Source organism: Neocloeon triangulifer, unplaced genomic scaffold (assembly GCF_031216515.1).
Source record: "Neocloeon triangulifer isolate White Clay Creek 2 clone unplaced genomic scaffold, ASM3121651v1 ptg000008l, whole genome shotgun sequence".
NCBI classification, from domain to species: Eukaryota; Metazoa; Arthropoda; class Insecta; order Ephemeroptera; family Baetidae; genus Neocloeon; species Neocloeon triangulifer.
Genome location: NW_026775550.1, coordinates 2,129,901 through 2,149,804, shown reverse-complemented (window position 1 = coordinate 2,149,804; position 19,904 = coordinate 2,129,901). Strand labels below are relative to the sequence as shown.

The following is a 19,904-nucleotide window of genomic DNA, read 5'->3' as shown; positions in this document are numbered from 1 at the left end:
AATAAGACATTGCAGACAACCTTATTGTAAAGATTCTAAAAATTGGTTGGTCTGCCAGTGTCTGAGAATGTATAAATGTAAATGCAGATAACATTAATTTATAGAAAACAACGTTTTTTTACTATTATCTATATTTTTTATTATATTCGACTTTTATTTCTATTTTTTAATTTGAAAAAATTATTTATAATTTTATTTTTAATGAACGGCAAACTTATAAAAAAATAAATAATCATTACGTCTGTAGTAATTGACATAAATGAAATAACTTAATAATATAATTTTTACTTATATTATGTTTGAATTAAATCAGTCAAATTTAAATAATTAAAATCCATTGATATGTTGTGTTCTATTTAATTTGACTGCTGCTTATTATGATTATTAAAATTATGGATTATTTTAACAGTGTGACTTAAATTTTTTTTTATTTCTGATACAAGAGATGCTTATTGTTTTTTTTTTTTTTTTTTTTTTTTTTTTTTTTTTTTTTTTTTTAATGTGATGGTGTTATTCTGTAATTTTTTTTTTAATCCATGGGGACAAAATTTCATCCAGCAGACAGATTCTTATTTCCCAATCTACTAATTGTGAACCTAATTTTTTACGACTTAAAAAATTTTACTATTAGGATATTTTCGGTTTTCCTTCCAAACAAAAAGTACATATCAAGTAGATTTCTTTAATGAAATCCGCCTCAAAATTCAGAAAATTCATTCGCACTTTCCTAGCTCGCCATTTATTTAAATTATATTTATTTACGAACATAAAAAAGAGAAATAAAATGATTATGCGTGTTTATTTTTGCAGAGCTGCGAGTGTTTTCCACAAATAAAATCATCTTCACATTGTGTATCTGTAGGATGAAAAATTGTCTGACGAACGTTTTCTCCATTTTTTGCATCATGATCATGATGTATGCGCACTCGCGATTTTGCTCATGGATTAACAACGAGTACAAAAGGAAACGTCGTAAACAAAACTACATTCGCATGTTCTTTGCCTAGTCTCATTTTTCATCCTTCTCAAACTTTTCTTATTTTCCGAATTTATCATTTTCGAGACCGAATTCAACTGACAGCAACATTACATTTTATGCTAACAAAACTGTGGAAAAGGGAGAGGCCAAGTGGCCGAGCGGAACCTAATAAATCACGAGGCGCCGCTTGGAAATTTCCGTTTGACTGATTAGCACACACTTGCGGGGCTGCAAAGGTCAGATCCATCTAATTAGCGTGCGTGCCGTGATATTTATAAACCGCAGTTATATAGATTAATGGTCGCGACGACCTTTGTTGCGAACCAACAGGACAGAGATGATGGCCGCGCGCGCACTTGTTCAAAGCGCCACTTTATCTCGTGTTGATCTTTTGGCTAAAGCAGGCTTAAGTAAGTGTGCCTAGGTGTTGCTGGCACATCATCAAAGAAAAATATGAAATAAATTAATATTAAAATATACTGATGGGATAAGAGAAGATGACTTTGTTTAAAAACGTTTGCTGTGATTTGTGATATTAACAAATTTTTTATATTAATTATCCTTTTTAGAATATCCTTAATTTAATTTAATTAATAAAATTGGATCTTATTGTTAGCAAAACAAGCATAATATCAATGAAGCGATCAAATTTTTCTCACAAGTAGTTCTGAAATCGGCAGCTGTTTCCCAACAATTTATAATTTTTCCTTAAAACTGCAGAAGTAAACAATATAATAATAATATTATATAAACTAATAAATGATTTAAAAGTTTAAAATTTAATATAAATCCATTTAAAAATATAAATATTGCGCGTAAAAGATTAATATTTAATGTAATTACAATAATATTTATAAAATATTTAATTTATATATTTTTTTTAAAAAAAATTCATTTTTTTTATTTTACTTAATGGGAACTTAAATTTTTTTTGTTAAGTCATGTTCAAAGGCAGAATTAAAAAATCTTTTCCCACTTATACGACTTATACAAATGTGAAATGATTGCATTTCTTTTGACTCTTGATTTCCTGCTTGTCTATTCACTGAACCATAGCATCACAATAAAAAAATTTAATTTGTTTCGAAACTAAATAAAATGAAGCACTGGATTATTTTCACCGTGGACATAAAAGCTTGATTTAAATCTACCTTTGTTTCACAGCCGATGTTTGGGTTGTTTTGCAAGTTGACCAAAATTCAATCTGCATATTCATAAGAGTGGAAATACAAGAGAGATTTGAATAAATCCAAACACAAGTGCAAGACTTTGGCACTGCCGTTAGAAACTCCCTGCGACTCACAATGTAAAAACACGGCGTGTTTGCAAACGGTGGATTTTTGCTGGCTATACATGTTGGTTGTTGCACATGCAAATCGCGCCATGAACTGGCAAAGAAAGATGCATTGCCGAGCGAGAGGGCGAATTTAATTTATACACACTTTATTTCTATTCTTTGTAAAACTTGCAAAAAAACCTCTTTCAAAACGATCGTTATTTTGCCAAGAGACTGCCAAATTTTTTGTCGTTTTTCGCTCTTGCAAAAGCTTCTTCCGCTGTAGAAATTAAGCTGAATAATTAATCTATAGCTATATTTTCACATCCTTAAAAAGAAATGCATCAGAAGCGTTATTTGAGAGAAAAAAATCCTCGTAAAAAACAAAACTAGCTCTTAGTTGGGCCTCAAATTGGTCCTCATTTTTGTATGTATTTAATTTTTTATTAAGACGATGCAGATTATCATGCTTCATGCGTAATTGGATTAGCCAGTTAAATATCAAATGTCACAAATACTTCAGCAGTTTGTTTTAAATTACGTAAAATTCGTGACAAAATAGAAGTTGTTAAATTTGATTGATGTAAATCAAAGATTTAACGGATTTAACCAATTTTAACACTTAAAATGCGGTGAAGAAGCGGCAATATCAGATTCAACTTGTTATTTTTGCATCTATTAAAATTATATAGGCAAGAGTCAATATATATATTATTCATCTATATTATGAGGATGAAACAAATAAAAAAAAAAAAGAAAAAGGAACATAAAAAACAGCCTTTTTATTTTTGATAGCCGCTGCGACGCTTGACGCTGTGGCGCGTGTGTTGCTGTGGAACGGCCTCGCTGAATAATATAACCGTTTCATAGTGTCCAATCATTGTTATGGCTTACTGCAGTCTATATGAACATCCCTTAAGCAACTTTAGTTCTTCAGAATTCAGGACAAATTCGCTTTCGAGTGTCAAAATTAATATTCAATTTTGAGCGCATTTTATCATTTAGAATGAAAATTTGCAAAACTTTGTTCGTTTTAAAAACTGATGTGAGCAGATTTGTTTCTATCCTTTTTTTATAAATGCTAGAACTTTGATGTTTCGTCTAAATAAGAAAAAGTTTGCGAGTTTTATTTTATTAAACTTGTTCTACTTTAATGAGCAAAGATCTTAGGCCATTTTCGCAGAAACAAAGAACCATTTTGAAATTTCCATCAAAACCACAATGCTTTCCACTCGTGCAATCATGGCATAAAAGTTCACAAACTCGAAAGTTTATGTTGACATAAAAAAAAACCGAGCGTGCTCTGGGCCAAGCCTATGCGCTATAATTTTATTGCGCCCGCCCTTTGCAATCAATGCGTGCGGCAAACTTTTCCAACTGAAAAGCAGCAAACTTGCCTCCCACCATAAATGAGCAAAAAGCATTTTGTTTGCGCCGCAATTTTTGCCCTGCGTGCCCCGAGCCTCGTAATTGATTTAAAATTTAGAGCACATTCTGTGACAATGAAAGCGCCATTAGCGAGCAGGGATGGAAATAATTCCGCAGACACACCAAAGTCGATCCATATCCTTTTCTTTTTAATCTCTAAACTATTTGCATAATTACGATAAAAGCCTCTCGAGTGATATTCACGTCGTTCTAAACGTAAGAAGTGAGCATTACTTGACGTGCAGAGAACGTTTTGTGTGGCGAAAGCACGAATTTTCGAATGGATTTTTAATTGGCCACTTCAGTGGGTCACCAAGGCCACTTTCCGACCGATCGATGTCCTTAAAAGTCGGTCACAAGAAAACAACGAAGTTTGCATTTTAATAAAGAAAGTTCTGAATAATTCAATAGAAAAGTTATTCAAATTTTTAAGAAAATAAAAAGTTCACCCAAATAGGCCAAAATGAACAACAGAAAATATCTTCACATAAATCATTTTACACTTGACAGGTTTCAATATTTCTAAATATAAAAGAGCTCAAACATTTAAAATAGTTTTTATAATGTTTAAAAAATTTCATTTTTTCCAAATTATAATATAAAATATAATTCCAATTTGCATTTCCGCATTGACTGTAACTTTTTCCCTCTCGTTTGACCCCTTTTGCGGAGATGAAGTTGAGGGTTGAAGCAAACGAGGCCGAAATAAGGTCAGGAAGGGCGTCTGGCGTGCCTTTCGAGGGCAAACTTGAGCAAACGAGCAAGAAATGTTGATTTTCGCCCTCTTTGCTCAGCCGGCGCGCATCCTTCTGTGTTGATTTGGCGGCTGCCAATTAAATGGTAATGCGCAAAAAGAGAGGCCAAACGAGATTATCATTCATCAGCCGCAAATCATTAGCAGCCTCTTCTGAGAACAACTCTTTCGGGGGCTGCTCGATGGGGTGGAGCGAAAATTTGCATGCGAATTACATTTTGGAGAGGCTGAGGGGAGATGTTATGAAGCAGATGCTGGGAATTAACTCCGCCAAAAAGAGCGGAGATGAAAGAAGCTGTGGTGTGGAGCAGCAATTTCATTTTCTTCGTCTGCCCCAATCATTCCCTATTTAAGATTTACGCTGCGGATAAATGTTGGAGTTCAAGCTGTGGATTCCTATTAACTCTCTAAAGTTCAAAAACACACTTCAGACTAATAATTTATTATTAGAATTAGATTTGAAATGATTTTTTTTGCATAATATTGTAACATTTTGTTAAAAAATCTACTAAAAAAAAAATGGAATTTACAAAACAAAATTTTTAATGCGGATGTTTATTTTCTTTGACTTATAGTTTGATTAAAAAAATATATTTTTCCAATGTCTTATTATTATTTTTCTCAGTTAAAAAACTAAAACAAACATTTCATCAATTCAATATATTTTCATGCATATTGAGCTAATTTTATGTTCAACAACAACAACTAAAAATGTCTCACGTTAACAGAATTTGTGGATAACGACTTCCTTGTCAAGTTAAAACGTTTAAATCGCCGACACGAAGATGAAGTGTGCCCTCAAAATTTGCGTGCGGGGTGGGAGAAAGTCATAAAATAAAAGCAAATCGCATGTAACGAGCCTTTTGAGCTGCCGGTCGGCGCCACCCCCAAAGTACCGCAACGGAAGCGAGATGACACGCGCTCAAATACAGTTGTAAATCTCACACGTGCTCTCCCACCAAATTTATCTATCACGCTCTCGGAAGTATTTACGACTTGCAAGTCAATTCTGAATTTCGACACGGAAATGCCTTTTGTATTGTCAAGTGTATTAAATTTAGTTATAATAAAGTAAAAATTAATTTTTATTATTTAGTTGTTTTGATACTTTCATGCCAAACGCTGTATTATTTTTAAATAAAATAATTATTTGCAAAAAAATTATTTTTTCTTTTATTATTATTTTAGCTAATTTTAATAAATTTCATAAATTATTGTAAAATTAAAACGAGCTATTCTTTTGTTAAAAAAAAATTAAATGTTTATATTTGAGTGCTCTTTTCAGTTTATTAGCATGGGTAAGAAAAAATCTTTATTTTCTAGTCATTAATATGGCCGGTAATCAATTATTATTTGTGTTTTATTTCTAAATTAGAAGGATTCGACGCATCTTCTAGTGAAAAATTAATTCTTCCGCAAATACGGCCCTGGCAGGGGAGCACTCGATGATGGGGCAATAACGCACTCGGCGCTACGTGATGTGGCCGCTTCTTCTCTCAACTCCGGAGATGCTACGTAATAACTTTTTTATAATCCCCAGCAGCAGTTCCGGCCAGCCCAACTGCTTTTATCAGCTCGATTTTTCGCCCATTTTTGTCATTATTTTTGCAACAAGCAGTCGCATTATGAGAGAGCAAAGGAGCCGCTGAGCCGTTGATACTATAGGGGTGGAAAAACGGGAAAGGCTCTGCAAGCGCCAACGATCACGTAGCGTGGATTTGGCCCTTTTTTTCACGCGCCGCCTGAGAAACGAGATTGTTTTTACCAGGATGCGGCAAATCGGCAGTGAAATTTGCAGTCTAAAAATTCAGCAGGGTGTGACTTTTACTTTTATTTTACAAGATGAATATTTTTTTACCATTCGAATGTACAAATACAAAGAGAAAATTCATGTTGGCATATTATATGTAGGTATTCATTATTAATAACGATTGTCTTCAATTGTGTTTAATTTATATACTTATTTTACTTAAAAAAAAGCAAAATAGTTTACCTGGTTTCTATTAAGCAACTGCAATGCAAAAAGAAAATATTTAATTTAAAAAAATTTAATCATCTTTAATAAATAAATTAGATTATAAATTTTAAAATTAATAAACATTTATAAATATTACTTGCCTAGTTGCCTAAAAAAACTCACATTAATTTCTTTATTATTAATTTTTAAGTCTCTACCTTATAAAATTTAATTCAATTTTTTTTTCAATTATTTCAATTTCTTTTTATATTATAGATTTATACTTGAATTTCCATGGCACGTTCTTGACCTATTAACAATAAACTGCCACGACATACAAACGTTGTTTCAAAACAATCAGCAAAATTAATTCATCTGCGATTTGACACGTGCATAATTTGAACAGGGGCATATTTAATGCGGTTCGATCTTCACTTCGGGGCTAATTATGCTTTCACACGCTGGGGCGCGTTTTTAATCAGCATTAAGCTGAGCTGGTGCGCGATGAGCATAAATCTCGAGCTGGCTTGCAATCTCTCTTAATAAATTCACGGGGCGATGCGCGCGCGCGATAAAATTAAGTAGAGTCGATCACGCGAGAGCCGAGGTGTGTCTTATCAATTTGCGTTCACGCGTGCAGAGAGGCGAGATTTGCCGAAAACCCTGCCATTTTTCGCCGATAACTAATGACACCTCCGACGATTTGGCACCTGCGACCAGACATTTTTCACGAGAGCGCGCGCGTGATTTGCCGCAATGAAGTTTCGTGTCGCTGCGATTGTGCTTTTTTCCTTCTTTCTCGTGTGAGTAATTCGCAATTTGAAAGAAATGACGTGCTTTAATTGATGCGATGCAATCGCTGATTTGACAGTTGTCAACGGATTTTGACAAATCAACAGAGATTGTATCTTTCACTCATTTTTATCACAAAATTTACCTGATTTTGTTATTCAAAATGGTTCACCTCGTCAATAAATGCCTTTAGATTTCTCATTGAAATTTTGTAAGAACTTCTTTTAAATTTGTATATATATATGTATATTTTTTTTAAATTTTTGAAGGAAAACAGGCAGGAACTTTCTAATAAGGTTCGGATTGTGTTGGAGGACTTTTGAAGGAAAACCGATTTAAATGGCAGGTTGAAAAGGTGAATTTTGCCATAACAAGTAGCAATTTGTGCTTAATTTTTTATGTAAATCATGTAAATATAAACTTCATCGATCCTTATTTCAAAATTAATAAAAAAAAACAATTGTTTAAAATTTAAATTAAGCTTCTGTGAGAAAATCATCCAAATCTTGGACTGAATTTTCATTTTAATTAAGGGAATTATTTATAATATTTCATATCAGTTACCGGTTTTCAGCAATATTAATAAAAAATTCTAAATAAATAAATTCTAAGCAAAATAATCTCAAAGATATAAAGTTAATGGGGGTGCTGATTTTCAATGGATCTGGATGGAGATTAATTGTATAATTAAATATGATTTAATTCAATTTAAGGCTCACGGATTAAAATTTACTTGTTGACCTTTGTGAATTGATATTATTTAATTTATCAGTTTTAAATTCTTTTTATTTAGTATATCTACAAAAAAAAGTTATTTAATAATGTATAAAATTAATGAAATTGAGATATTATTCTATACATTTATGTCCAGTAGATTAATTCGGCTTTTGCTATTCAACGATTGATTTGTGAAACTTGTGGCTCATTTGACAAATCAATCAGATAATATTGTATATCAATCAAGAGCCAATTAAGCCAATTACAACATGTTGCTGCGATGCATAATTCATAATATAAATATCCACCCGTTCTCCGCAGCTCATACACTGACCGTCGCAATCACGGCCAAGCGTACACGCCCCATCTCATTGCACACATTCTAGTACACGAAGGGTGCATTCGACGGAAAATCGCATTTTACGGGGCTCAGACACGCGACAGCCGCCGCCCTCTGACGCACACACAGGCTTTAATTGAGCCACTGCACGTCCACTTTGACGAAAAAAATAAACAAACTATTATAAATTTCAAGGGCAATACTTAATTCCGCAAAAAAAAGGGTAAAATTTTCATGAGTGCAATAAAAAAAAGAAAATTATTGCTGATAATTGCTTTCACCCATTATTTTTCTGGCTTTGAAACCTTTAGTTTTAATAGAGACATAATAATGCCAAATCGAGCAATAAAATAATTTAATCTCGCCATGCATGTGAAGAATATTTCGTGCACGCAAACGGAAAAGAGTTAATTGCTGCACAGCTGCCAATGCATTCTAATTTTCCGGCCATTACATACGGGCGTCTGGCAATGAATTTCATTTGCATGTTTACTCCGCGCCCAGTGCAATCACAATAGCAATAAAATTGCCAGTCTATATAAAACCGGTAGCAGCCCGACAGTTCCATCAGCTATTGAACTTTTGACGCTCTCTCTTTTATTTTGAGTATTATTTGACCTGATAACTTATTTGTAATAAAAAGAAAAACAAATAATTTCCTTGAATTTAAATTTTTAGGATTATTTTTGTCTCCGTGTCCACTCCATTTCTTGAAAGCCAACAAAATTTAAATTTTTTTTATAGCAAAGAAATTCAGTGCAACTCATAGTCAGACCAAGATGATTAACGACCGTCCTACAAATAAAGGGTTTAACCTAGTCTCTCCGTGTAATTTATTCCAATGTTGTTTCTACGGACGAATCAATACGAGGCACGCCTTGCAGACGAAAAGTGCACGAAGGAGGCGCGATAATTATTATTCTCTTTTGATTATCTCGCGCCGAAAGTGAGCCCCGGCACAAAAACAAAAGGTCTTCGCATCCGCCCATGGCCCATTACCAAGTGAAATAAGCCGCCCCTGGAGAATTCGTGCCGGCGAAACCTTCGTCCGGCGTTGCACAAAAACTGAATCAATAGGCCGCAGGGTCACTGTGTCAAGCCAAAAAAAAAGAAGCAAATTGAAAAGCCAGGCATGTAAGAAAAGAACGGAGACCCAAGGTGAATGCGGGTGTGGGCACTAATTGGCCCACAGAAATTACTTTATTCTGCAAAACTCTCCCTTAAAACTAGAATTTTTTTTTCTTTTTTTTTATTAATTTTGCAATGAAAGTCCTTTAAACTGAGTTCATGAAAAATAATATTTTAATATAACTTCAAACGGTTAAAAAAACATCAAATTTTAATTATTTGGATTTAAAATTCCTTGTTAGCCTTGATAATTTGAAAATATTAATTAATGGTTTCAAATAAATCCAGGTAACTTCCTTGAAGCAGAGAAGGAATTAGAAAAAAAGAGTCGAAATGGAATTAAATCGTTACAACAATACTAAAAAAATTCAACAATGGCTAATCTCGAAAAATGAAAATACTTGTCCTACAAAAGGTGAAACGCTTTTTACACAAGCGCTCATTCTTGTTTAAAAATCCGACGAGAAACGAAAATCTCAGTGATTGACTGCCATGGGTCTCGCGCAATCTGTTGCCGACGCTGAAGTCGTCCAGGAATGCAGGCCCGTCGAAGTGGAGCGTCTTGGACGTCGTTCCTGCCCAGGTCCTCTTGTGTACCCTCCGTGTCCTTCCGGAGGCAGCAAGTTAAAAATGGACCTCCGAAGGCGTCCGGTCAAAAGACCTGATTTCTTCCAGTCGGAGGCTTTGCGCATAAGGAAGAAACTTAGGACCAGGAAAACAAGACGAAAAATCAGAGTCAGGAAGATCCTCAAGAAAAACAGGAAGAACGACAAGAAGGGAAAAAAAGCGAGCCCTAGTTCGGAGAAGATGGAGTGCTAGATGACTTGAAGACAATAAACCGCTAATTTTCAACGCTAAACTGTATTTTGTTTGCAAGTTAATACATCACTTAATTCTTTAATAGATAATCTCAGCGGTAATGGTAATAAAATCGACAAATTTAAAGAATTCTCATAAAAGTGATAAAGAATCTTTTATATTTAAATTTAAAAAAAAAATCGGTTAGAGAAAATTATTTCCCCAAGAAAGAACAAATAATGCATTCAACGATTTTTTTTTATAATGTTTCATTTAAAAATCGCACTATTTAAAGCAAGATCAAATTTAAGATTCACGTGTGCACTGAAAACGAAAAATATGAAGATTTCGCAGGGAGATTTTTTAAAGGACTTCTTATTGACATAGTCAAATCAAGTCTTTACAACAATAGTGGTTAAAATTTCCAATTGTCTTTCAACAATCCAAAACTCTGTATATATATTTGTAAGGACTTGATTCGACTATGTCAATAAGAAGTCTTTACATGAAAACAGAAGAATTTTCATCGAATTCTTGAAACTCCACGTATTTTTAAAGATTTAAAATTTTATATCAGGGCTGCACCATTGTTGCGTTGATTCCTGAAAAATCTAATCCGTTTGCTCAGATTGTTGTACTCTGCTATTACTGAATTTAAAAAAGGGCCAAGCATAATATTATCAATATCATATCAAATTCAGATTGTTGTAAAGAGTTTTATCAGTTCTGATTGTGTACAACTCTTCTTATAGCTCAACAACAATCCGCAACAATTATGTTTCACTGTTGTGCTGCAAGATCATTGGTACGCGCAATTATTTTCTATAGTAAATTTTTCATGCAGAGTATGAAGTTTCAAGTAATTTTTCAGTAGCGGAATTCAAATGAGAGGTATACAATGTATACCTCTTTCTTTCATGTCATGAAAGATTGAAACCGGGCGAACCTCGTTGAAAAGAAAAAATGAAAAAATATAAAGGACAACTGACCCCAAAGGCGACCTGCGGTCTGCTGGTACTTTAAAACCTAGGGTTTCTTGTGTCCAACTAAAACTAAGTGGGAGGAATTAATAAAAAAAAAAAAAAAAAAAAAAATTGAGAGGTATACAGTTTTTATATAAAAATTCTTATGACTGACGTTTGAACATGAGATCTTTAATTAATATGTTTCCGAATATTATAATGCCAACGAAATTTAAAAAATTAAAAATACACAAACAAATTCCTCAAATAAAAATTTTAGTGGTTTCCATAAAGCCCAAATCGAATAATTTATTTCGAGTCACTATGAAAAAGTGCTGTCGAGGCAAGTGGGTGGTTCATGCGTGGCCTGGAAAGCATAATTTTGACACAAACAAGGCCGCTATTTGTCACTGCCGCGCCACTTTCTTTCTTTCTTTCGTTTTGCTGGCGTGCGTTTCCGCGGGGGTTGCTGGGTCGTGACGTGCGAAACAACCCCGAAAACAGAGAACGGATTCGGAACGCACGCCTCGCTCGCTCGCTCTGATAAAGGTATTTATTATTTTCACGTGTACGAGCCGCTTGCTTTCTTTCTTTCCATCGCAGGCGTCGCGCCCTATCTTTTTCCGCCGGCAGGGTGGGGTCCACGTGACGTCACACGCGGAGAGAGCACAGGGTGTGTCGTCGCCACTGCAAAATACATACATCGTCATTTTTTCTTCGGAGCGTGGCGAGCATCAAAGGCCGTCGAGCAAACAAACAACCCTCTGCGAGCGAGCGATAATGAAGTGGGTTGCCGCGCTTTATTCGCAATGCACGCGGCCCAGATTTCATAGAGAAATCCGCCCTCCGTGAGCAGACACGCTTTTGCATTTAGATGATCTCTTCACTCCCCGTTTCTGGGCCAAAACTGTCGTTTTGGATGATGAGAAAAATAACAGAGAATAAAAACGGCCTCCTTTTTTGCTCAGTGAAAAGAAAAAGGTTTAAAAACGATTTTATATAAAAAAAAATCTGAATTTAGAGATTCAGAGCAAAATATTTACATGTTATAAAACTCGAGTGTGAATTACTGATAAAATTATAAATGATGTCTAAGTATCTTTCAAAATTACAAAGTTGTAAACAAATTTCCTTTTTGTAATATTAAAAAAAAAGTAATTAAAGATAATTTTTTCCAGATTTCGTTTTCAGTATTAAGTTTGCCCTGTTACTTTTATATGAGGAATGAATTTGATTTACTCAATTAGAATTGTTTTTTATGTTAGCAAAATAAAAAATTCAGTCACATTGAATGGCAAGAATGAAATCAATCATAAATAAAATTATAATACTGTTTAAATTTGGCTGGGTTTTCTTGCAATTAGATAATACAGAAAATAAACTTTTTCCTGACGAAATTAGCTTTCTTATTTAAGGCAAGAAAATTTTATTTTTGCTAACAGCCCCAACAGGATTATTTTGGAGAACATCATATTTGAACAAAGAAACATTTCTATTCATTTTTTATTTCAATTTTGTCAAATAAATAGCTGTAAGAAAGTTTTGATATATCAGGTTATTCTATAAATTAGATAATTAAACATAAAAGTGTATATTATAGCTAATTTTAACTGGTACGGTTTACAAAGTTCTTTAATCTGATTGTGAGAGTTTATCAGTTTTTTTGTTTTTACTTATTTTTACCCCAGTTCTGTATTTTAAGAAAAAAATGATAATTCGTTAATTAATTTATTATCTGATAAATGTTTCGTAACTAATTATGATTATGTAAGAAAATACACTACTATTTCTCTTAAAAAAATTCCACTGGACTTAATGTGATCTATTAATAAAATTAATGTAAATTCCTGGCATTCGCACGGCAACCAATCAAGAACCGAATATATTCGCGTCGAGGGGCGCATAGATTAGCGATAAATCGCACCCCCGCTCGCGATCTTATCCGAGCTCATTTTCACCCTTTGCTACTCTCAACGGGTTAACTAACGCCTCGGTTTTATGTTTTTCTTGGCAGCGGCGGCACATGGGCTCGAAGGCCCTTGCGGAGCACGTCGGTGGCGTTGAAATGCAAGAGCCGGCGTCGACGCCGCACCCCCCGACGGCTGCCCCGAGTGCCACCGCCCTGGAGTCGACCCTCGCCGACCCCTCCGGCTCTTCGGCGCCGTTCGGCCCCACCGTGTCCAGCCCGGCGGCGGCCACTTCGCCGCTCATCCTCGCGGCCCAGACGCGCACCGTGACGGCCGCATCGGTCGCTTCGACAACCACCGAACCACCTGTGACAGGTAAATACACATTTTTTTTATTTTAATGGAACAATTAATTCATATTTTTGTTCAAAATAATAAGATGTCAAATACATTTGTCGTTTTTGAATGGAAATTTTAATTTAATTTGGTGAGCATTTTAGGTGGAATAGTCGCGGGCGATTTGTTTTGAATGGGAATTTGAACAATCCGTTTGCAAATAATTTGTTGACATTATTGGAAATCACTCTTTTATGGGATCACAATTTTTTATCAATTATAAATTGAAATTTTGAATTTTGTTTGGTATTTTCAGTATTCTTAATATTTATTAGATATAAATATTTTAAGATAATTGCATTAGCCTCCTATAAAAACCCGCTGTTTACTAACAATAAGTAAATCTAAAAACGGTTCATTTTTTCTAATTTAAAGCTTCATTTAAAACAAAAAACTCCTTTAGTGGTTTCTCATGCTATAGTTGAACCCTTGCTAGCACCCAAAGGCAGGATGAAGCTTCCCAAGTTTTATTTTTCATTCAACTTATAATTTTTATTTGTAATGTATGACTTTATTTAATTAAATTTTTGATCACAGTTTCCTCAATGACATTAAAATTTCTATTTAAATACACTTGTAAAATTTTGTTAGAGTTAAAAATAAATTTTAAAAATGATGCCTAAGTGATTAATGCATTTTTTTTTATTATTGTAATATTTTTTGTTAAAGAAAATTTATAAAAATATTATATTATCAATTATAAAAAAAAAAAAATTATAAAAATTAAATGTACATATGCAACATAAATAAGAAAAGTAATTAAAATTATTATTTTATTATAAAAATAATGTTTTAATGGTTAAAGTTTTAAATTTACAATTAAAACTGCCCCAACGTATTGGAATGTTGAGCTCAATTAAAATTTTTTCTGTAATTATGTGTCTGCAGACTTTCCATGGACCGCAGGCGACGAAGCCCTGTTCCTGCTGCTGTTGAACACGAGCGGGGGCTTGGTTGGCAGCGTCGGCCCCGCGTTGACCGCCGCTGGCAACTCGACGGCCCTCAAACTGTGCTCCGATTGGGAACCAGCGCAGCACAATCTCTTCCAAGCAGCCAATTTGTTCTTCGCCGTGGCCTTTCTCGTTCCAAGATCTTTCAAGTGAGCAACAAATAATACACATCTAGCCGGGCTTTTTTTTCTTTCCTTCTCTCATAACTTATAATAACATAACTCGGGGCAAAGTGCATCCTCGGCAGCAAAACTTCTTTCTCGCCCTTTTAGCTGCCGCCCCAACTGGCATCGTTCACTACTTTGATGTGCCCCGGGCCTTGCGGTCTAATTGTCCTGCCGCTTTTGCTCTAACTCGGAGCCAAATAAACTTAAGGATGATATATTGGAGTAAAAAAACGTTTGCCTTTTCGATTTAATTAATTTTTAAGGGGGATAAGAATTTCATTTTGCAACCGATTTCATATTTGTAAAAAATTTAATAAAATTAAATCTTTTCAGAAGCATTATTTATGTAATAAGTGAAATGTTTTAAACAAGCCGAACATAATTCAAAGATTCTGTTTTTGTTTTTTTTACTGATGATTATATAAAAAATATGACATTTTGATGGTTATGTTTTTGGCAAAGTATTGTACTTTATTTTTCAATTTAAGTCAAATTTTATACCGAAATTTTGTATTCTAGACTGTTTTGTATGTGAAAATCTTTAAACAGGCTATTTTATTTTTTAAATCGGTGATAATAGGCGAAATAATGAAATAAAAAAAATTATTAATTAAGTTATAATAAAGCCCTCAAAATAGATTATAACTTTTTGACATAGCTGAAGATTAGGTGATAGTAAAATAAAAATCATTTTTAACTTTGAATTTCTCATGCCCAGAAAAGCATGAAAATAAAATTATTTATTTTAGAGGAGTTGTCTTTCCCCAGTGGATGATGTGAAGAAAATCTAGGCAATTTTAATTGCTGATGGGCTAAAATAAGTTGTTTTTTCGCGAAATATGTGATGAGATTTCTTTGCTATTAGTTTTATTTTTCATAACTTCATTATTTCCACATAAAATATTTTTAGTTCATAATTATCTCCTCTTTCTATAGAAAAATATTATTATTACAAATTTTTCCTATATCTTCAGTTTATTTTTTTTCACTGTTTGTTTGTTAAGCTGGACTGGAAACAAACTTTTCCCATATAACCTAGTTCGCAGTGGGGTAAAAACGAGAAAAACAAAAAAACATTGTTGTTTTCCAAGAGAGCGTGCAGTTGGAATCAATAGCCAACTTGTTTTCCTTGTTTCCCATCTGCTTTAAAAGAGGAGACGAGTGGTGCAGAATCACTCTTGCACAGACCTGCTCTCAGCGTTCGGCGCCGGACCGCTCGCGCCAGCCAGAAAATCAATGCCGCTTTAATTGCCGCGGATTTATGCTAATGAGAGCGGAGAGTGGCGCGGACAATGAAGTCGCTGATTGCGAGGCAGGCCACCGGCCGAACGCGAATGTCCGGCGGGTCTGCATAACCCGTTTAAATTATTTGCTCTTTCAATAAAATGAAATTGTTCGGGTGTAAAATGTTTTCCATTAAACGGGCAGTGCGTCACTTTCTGACGTGTCACGCAATCGCGTTTAATTTATTTGTGACTGCCATTAGCATTTTAAAACATTTGATGTCTACAATTTAGTGCTTATCTTGAAATAATAATCCGTCGTAAATAAAAAAATTACACAGTAATTTTAAAAAAAGTTGCATAATATCGGTAAACTGACAATCTAAAACTTTTACATAAATTCCAATTATATATTTTAAATAAGGCAGGATATACAGTTTTCTTCAAGGTTGCAAGTTTTTTTTTTAATTTTATTGTAATAGTTTTATCAAAGCCAGAAAAATTTATATTTGAAACAAAATTTTACTTTAGAATTAGACGAGTTTATGGTCACTGAAGATTTTTGTTTCTTTTTTCAAATAATGAGTACAACATTACAATTGAAACTGAAGTTTTACCACAGAAAACAATTTTTTTCGTCTCAACAAAAGAGATTTTTTATTTGAGCAACCGTCAAATGCACACACAAAGTGCTCTCGACTCCGTTGAATGGGTTTATTTTTGGCTTCGGATCGTTTGATGCGATTCCTCTCAAGTCAGTCAAGTCACTTCATGCAAGTTGTATGAGCTTCTCTGCTCTCTTGGCATTTTCGCGTGTGATTGATCGAGTTGCTAGTTGCCTGGCAAGGGCGGCGCTCGTTTGAATCCGAGATCGAGCAGCGCTGAAAACAGAACCACGGGATATTGAAAGGCCTAATGATGATGTCGTTATTGCAAATCATCTGCCAGACTTTCTCAGTAGCAATTTTTCCACAAAGAGACTTGAATTGGTCTCTCGGGTATCTCGCCCTCAATTTTGGATGACGTACGTAGCTTTGACGAGAGATATTTACATTTTTCTCTGAAGTCAATAATTTTCTTCTCATCTCACCAAACTCAAAGTAGGATTTTTTTATTAAATATTTGACTTTTGAAATTATTTTGTAGGTAAAAGAAGGGCGAATTATGTGATCCAGGCTTATTATTATTTTATTTTGCAAATAAATATTCAAAATTTAGGAAATTTACATCCAATTTTTTTGCAGAAATATTTCAAATAATTGATACTGTCTTGATACTTTTGTCATAAAATATGTATTTTAGGAGCGAGAAACGTGGCCAACGGCCAAATGGCGTAAAAATAAAGAAGTTGGGCGAGGTTCTTAGTACGTAAATTTATTCAGAGTAATTTTTATTTATGGCCGTTTTTGTCCGAGAACATTACCGTCGTCATGTGTACTCCATTTCTTCATGTGATTCAACGATGGGAAAATGTCAGTTTCGTCTCGACGCAGCAGAATGTCTTATTTTATTGCGTAGAATGAAAATTAAGCTGGGGCCATACAATTTATGACCGCGTAGATATGAAATATTCATTTTACGCGTCGGCCAGAAGTGACACATATATTAAATTTGCGCAACCTACAGAATCATACGGCTCAATTGATGAAATTTGAAATCCAATAAGTGCAGCATAAAATTAATGACTGGAAATTCTTTTATTTTATATCATCTTTTTGGCCATCTTTGATTTTGGTCCAATTCTTTCAGACAAAGCATTCTTGTCCTTCGAACGTCACTGGCGGTCGGCTTCTGTGTGAGCGCCTTCTGGGCCGCTCTGACCCTTTGTGCCGCGGACATGGTGGCGTGGAGTGCGTTTTTGAGCATCGTCAACGCGGCCCACGCGCTCCGACTCGCTGTCCAGGTTCTGCCGCCGCGTCTTTCGCCAGATCTGTTGGAACTTTACGAGCGCCAATTCGGGCCACACAAAGTGGAGAAGCACCTTTTTCAGGTAAATCGGTACAAACTAAAAACTTTTTAAAAATACGCAATCCATAACATATAAACATATAAACAAGAATCAGTTAAATTATCAATTTTGAATTTCGAATTACAAAAAAAGTTTTAAAATTTCAATTGGATATGGTCAATATACACATTAAATTGATTTAAAATAGGCTGTTAAAATCAAATTTTAATTTTTGGTCGGTTTTTTAGATTTTGTTTCAAAGATCAAATCATATAAATGAGATGCTTATCCATGAGACGTATTAAAGTTATTTAATCGATTTAAGATTCATACTTTTTTTAAAATAAGTTCAATAATGCTAAAGTGACTTGTTCTAGAATAAGAAGAGGAAAAAATAATATTAAATACTGTTCAGATTTACTTGGTTTGTAAATTGCATATTCCTTTTTCATTTGACAAATACCTTTTTTTTACAAAATAACTTTAAAATATTCAATTTCTTAGGAAATGACGAGAGAAGGCAGACTGCTGACTCTTGATCCAGGGGACACTTACGCCATCGAGGACATCACGCCTGCCAACGACCGTCTTTCAGTGCTCTTAAGGGGCAAGTAAGTGTTGCATGATAACAATCGCACCACCCACCATTAAATTTAATGTTTGTTAATGTGATTTGTCAGGCTGCGAGTGTCATGTGATCAAACGTACCTACACTTCATCAACCCACAACAGTTTGTAGACTCACCAGAATGGGAGGCTTCGAGAGTCGGCCCGAATCATGTGTTCCAGGTAAAATTAAATGTCATTAAAATAAAACAAAAATTTAAAAAAAAATGCAATTACAAATAAGGAAAATAACAACAACAACAAAGCATAACTTGATAAAAAAAATGATTTTTTAAATTTAGCTAGTTTTCTTGGTTTTTTAACATTTAGGTAAAAAATAATAATAAATTAATTGTTATTTTTTAATACAATTTTTTTTACACAAAATAATATAATATTATAATAAAACAGATTGACAATAATCGTTATGGTAGTGAATTAAAAGATTATTTTTTCATGATCTTGTCCTGTTCATAGTTTCTTATTAATGTTCAACAGAATTGCTAACTATTCTAATTTGTATATTATAAATATTTTTTCTTTAAATAGGTAACCATTACTGCTGAAGAGGAAAGCACTTGTTTGTGTTGGTCAAAACCAAAGTTGGAGAACGTTTTTAGACTGCGGCCCTTGTTAGAGGTTTTGATGATAAATCTCATAGGTAAATAAATCCCATTTTTTTTTTTTTTAATGAAAATTTTTTACATGGCTTTAATTTTGAACAATTCAGGCAAAGACATAACACACAAGTTGTACTCGATGAACGAGCACCTGCTGAGCGCGGCCAACGCCATGGCCGAGCAGCAGGCGGCCATGGTGGCCGCGGCCAGGCTCAAGCAGCAGGAGTTGCAGGTCAACGTGCCGTGGCACGAACAGAGGCCGACCTCCAACAGCTCCGAGAACATGTTCCTCCCCCGCAGCCTCAGTTTGGACGCCGTGCACACGGGGTCAAGAGGTCACGTCCGCTCCATGGTCTGGCGAGCGAGACAACAACGAAAGAACTCCATGTTCTCAGACAGTACGAAAAAGTTTGAAATTTTAATTTAAAATGAATAATTTCTTTTTTTTTGCAGATTCACACCCTAGTGTTGCAGCAGCGCCAGGCGTTGTGATTTTCCCGATGCAGAATCGAGCGAGCCCAGTTCGCAAAGCCAACCACTTTCCAGAAACTTCACCCTTCGTCAATCAGTTCAGAAGAAAACCAACCCCCGCCTGGGTCAAACCACCCCCTGTGCACACAGACTCTTTCTCATTCTCTCCCTCTTCAGCTCAAGGTATCAATATATTTGTTATAAAATAAATTTATATACTGAAAATATTAACTTAAAAATATGTTTTTTTTCTTCTAATTTTCTATGATTTTCTGAAGTTTTGAACAAAATAATTAATATAATCAAATAGCATATTAAAATAAATAATTGAGAAAAAAATTTCAATACATGATTCTTATTGAAAAATTTAAATTTTGATTTGTATTTAAAATTTAAATGTTTTTTCTTACAATTTACAGAACTTAATCATTTTTTAAACTTATTTATTACCTGCCCCTTTTTGTAACTTTAAAAGACCAACTAAA

The 19,904-nt window shown here is 34.2% G+C and overlaps 1 protein-coding gene across 1 annotated transcript in view; it reads left to right on the top strand.

The window, feature by feature from the left end:
* The window catches only part of LOC132194657 (blood vessel epicardial substance-like), a 36,597-nt gene that overhangs the window by 13,411 nt on the left and 3,282 nt on the right, over positions 1-19,904 (top strand). The window contains exons 2-9 of the mRNA XM_059616077.1: positions 13,146-13,413; positions 14,323-14,533; positions 17,524-17,764; positions 18,227-18,333; positions 18,403-18,511; positions 18,878-18,989; positions 19,059-19,346; positions 19,402-19,602. Coding sequence (XP_059472060.1) covers positions 13,155-13,413; positions 14,323-14,533; positions 17,524-17,764; positions 18,227-18,333; positions 18,403-18,511; positions 18,878-18,989; positions 19,059-19,346; positions 19,402-19,602 — 1,528 coding nt within the window. The 5' untranslated portion in view covers positions 13,146-13,154. The remainder of the gene's footprint in view (positions 1-13,145; positions 13,414-14,322; positions 14,534-17,523; positions 17,765-18,226; positions 18,334-18,402; positions 18,512-18,877; positions 18,990-19,058; positions 19,347-19,401; positions 19,603-19,904) is intronic.